The sequence below is a fragment of the Amblyomma mixtum genome, chromosome 10 (genome assembly GCF_055824585.1).
Source record: "Amblyomma mixtum isolate Tamu chromosome 10, ASM5582458v1, whole genome shotgun sequence".
NCBI lineage: Eukaryota > Metazoa > Arthropoda > Arachnida > Ixodida > Ixodidae > Amblyomma > Amblyomma mixtum.
Genome location: NC_143021.1, coordinates 186,627,435 through 186,630,314, shown reverse-complemented (window position 1 = coordinate 186,630,314; position 2,880 = coordinate 186,627,435). Strand labels below are relative to the sequence as shown.

Sequence of the window (2,880 nt, the reverse complement as noted above, 5' to 3'; positions counted from 1 at the left end):
AGTCGACACAGAAGCGCCAGCTGCCATCTTTCTTTTTGACCAACACTACAGGGGATGCCCAAGGGCTGCTAGAAGGCTCGATAATGCTGTTCGCCAGCATCTTGTCCACCTCGGTTTGGATGACATGGCGCTCAGGAAGAGAAACACGATAGGGCCTTCTGTGTATAGGGCTGGCATCGCCCGTATTGATGCGATGGGTCACGACAGAAGTTTGGCCAAGAGGACGATTCCCGAAATCGAAGACATCACTGTAGGAAGCTAAAAGGGCGCAGAGGGCGCTGGCGTGGTCAGGTGGCAAATCCGCCGCGATCATCGCAAAAGTAGGGTCCGGGCGTGAAGCGGCCGAGCGGGGAAGGGCATGGAGATCAGCGTTAGGCGCAGCTGTTAGAGCAGAAACTGTACATTCGGCCAATGGAACCAGTTCAGCAAGCGCGATGCCACAGGGTAAAACTTGGGGAGAGAGACTGAAGTTCAGAATCGGAAGGTAGGTGCGGTTGCCGGTGACGGTCAGGACTGTGTGTGGAAGGATGACGTTACGCTGGAGGACAACGTCCTTGATTGGGTACGTGACGTAGACACCATCAGGAACGGCGGGAAACGGGGACATAGGGACATAGACTGCAGCGTCACGCGGCAAGCGAGTAAATTCAGCGGCACGTAAGCGAGGCGGCTTGGTATCGGCGCTTTCGGAGCAGAGCGGCAAGTCCAAACGAAGAAGGCCAGTGGCGCAATCAATTAGAGCCGCGTGCGTCGTTAAAAAGTCGATACCGAGGATCACATCGTGGGGGCAATGGTCGAGGACAGTGAATGCGACAGGGGTTGTACGACCAGCAATGGAAACACGCGCAGTGCACAGTCCAACAACGGCAGCAGCACTTCCGTCGGCGACGCGAACGGCTGAGGAAACGGCAGGTGTCACAACCTTCTTCAGACGACGGCGAAACGAGGAGCTCAGGACAGAAATTTGGGCGCCAGTGTCAATAAGCGCGGTAACTGGTGCACCGTCTACGCAGATATCGAGAAGGTTGCGGCGAGGAGCGAGGGTCAGGAGAGGATTTTCGGGCCGGGTCATCAATGCAGCATCACCTCCGGGAGCTGCATTGGTTAGTTTTCCGAGTGAGAGCCAGGTAAGGGTGGAGTGGACGGGCGTCGAAATTGCGGCGAACGAGAGCGGCGGATCTGAGGGGAAGGCGAGCGGCTGGACCTTCGCGGGGCCGAAGTGTCGAAAGCGTGCGGAGACTCAGCACGAGGAGACGTCTGGCGTGGTTCGAAGCCGGCACGGCGATCATAATTGGAACTAGGTCCGTAGTCTGCACGACGATCGTAAGTGGAACGGAGGTGAGGTGGCGAAAACCAACGGCTGCGGCAGTGACGGGAAATGTGGCCGACACGCGAACAGGTGAAGCAGATTTGGCGGTCGTCCGGGGTGCGCCAATCCGCAGGATTCCGGTAGCGGTAACGTGGTAGTACGGTCGGAGTCGGTGAAGCAGCAGCAACCAGTGGAGCGGTGTTTGGCAAACAGGGCGACGCAGACGGCAGGCCAGAATTGAGGCCCACGTTCGCAAACTCCTGGCGAACGACGGCCTGGATCAGCGCAATCGTAGAGTCGGCCGGTTGAGGGGTGAAGGTGACGGGAGTCATAGCTTCCAGTTCTCTGCGGACGATTCTAGTTAAATTGGCAGGATGGGACGGTTGTCGCAGTGTTGGCAGGTCTTCGCAGGAGGATGTCGCCGCAGTGTTCGGAAGGCGATCAAAACGAGAAGCAATACGGCGATGTTTTGCCTGCTCGAATTGCCGGCATACCTGGAGGACGGAGTCAACCGTTGCACAATCTTTACAAAGAAGAAGGTTGAAGGCATCATTAGCAATCCCCTTCAGGATGTGGCCCACCTTGTCGGTCTCTGGCATGGCGCTGTCTACTTTTCGGCACAGAGCGAGGACGTCCTGGATGTAGGAGAGGTATGACTCCGTAGATGACTGTGCTCGAGAAGCAAGGTCTTTTTTAGCACCCAGCTTGCGTCCAAGTGGTTTGCCAAATAAGTCTCTGAGCTTTTCTTTGCAGTTGTCCCAAGAGGTGAGGTCTTCGTCATGCGTCTCAAACCAGACGCGCGCCGTGCCCGCCAGGTAGAAAATAACGTTAGCAAGCATGAGCGTCGCGTCCCAGCGGTTGTGCTTGCTGACACGCTCATACATGGCGAGCCAATCCTCGACATCGACGTCATCGGTGCCACAAAAGGTGCCTGGGTCGCGAGGCTGCGCCACGACAACGGTCGGCGCTGGTGGTGATGCTGCGGCCGGAGGTGGGTTGGACGGCATAGTGACGGCTCGAAGCTGACGACCGCTGCGGAGGTCCAGGGCAGGGTCCCGGTGTGATACCCAGCACGACCTCCACCAAATATTACGGGGGGGGGGGGGGGGGGGGGTTAGCCCAGCGGCAGACTGTACAGGCCACAGTCAGAAGGCACACCGAGCTAAATCACTCCAGCACAAACTGCCACGTCCTCGTCGTCGTTCACTGCCGAACGTCCCAAAACAACGTCGTCTTCTCCTAGCAACAATGCACCGTAACAATACAGTCGTCTTCCAACCGGAAAACCCCTTCAGCTTCAAGGATTTCCCCTATTAAGCGGTTTCTGGGTACTTCTAAAATCACACAATTTCTGAGGAGACGTATGCAGTGAAAAACACGGCAATGGGCTGAAGAACCTTCCCTACACATGTCCTTTACGACACGCCCAAGCTCCGGAAGCCTCCAATTAAGACACCTGCCTTTTTGCCCTACAAATTGCTTGCCACAGGAAAGGTGCATCTGATATACGATATTTTCAATGTAATTAACAAATTTATTCTGCTGTTGCTTTGTACAGCCAACCGGCTTTT

At 56.2% G+C, this 2,880-nt stretch overlaps 1 protein-coding gene across 1 annotated transcript; it reads right to left on the bottom strand.

Annotated features, from left to right (window-relative positions):
* Positions 1-1,013: 1,013 nt before the first annotated feature.
* Positions 1,014-2,316, bottom strand: LOC149327965 (uncharacterized). The gene has a single exon (XM_089562335.1). The coding sequence runs from the start codon at positions 2,314-2,316 to the stop codon at positions 1,105-1,107; it is 1,212 nt and encodes a 403-aa protein (XP_089418461.1). The 3' UTR covers positions 1,014-1,104.
* Positions 2,317-2,880: the final 564 nt, after the last annotated feature.

Excerpts from the sequence above, each read along its gene's own strand:
- LOC149327965 (XM_089562335.1), bottom strand. The coding sequence starts at position 2,316 with ATGCCGTCCAACCCACCTCCGGCCGCAGCATCACCACCAGCGCCGACC.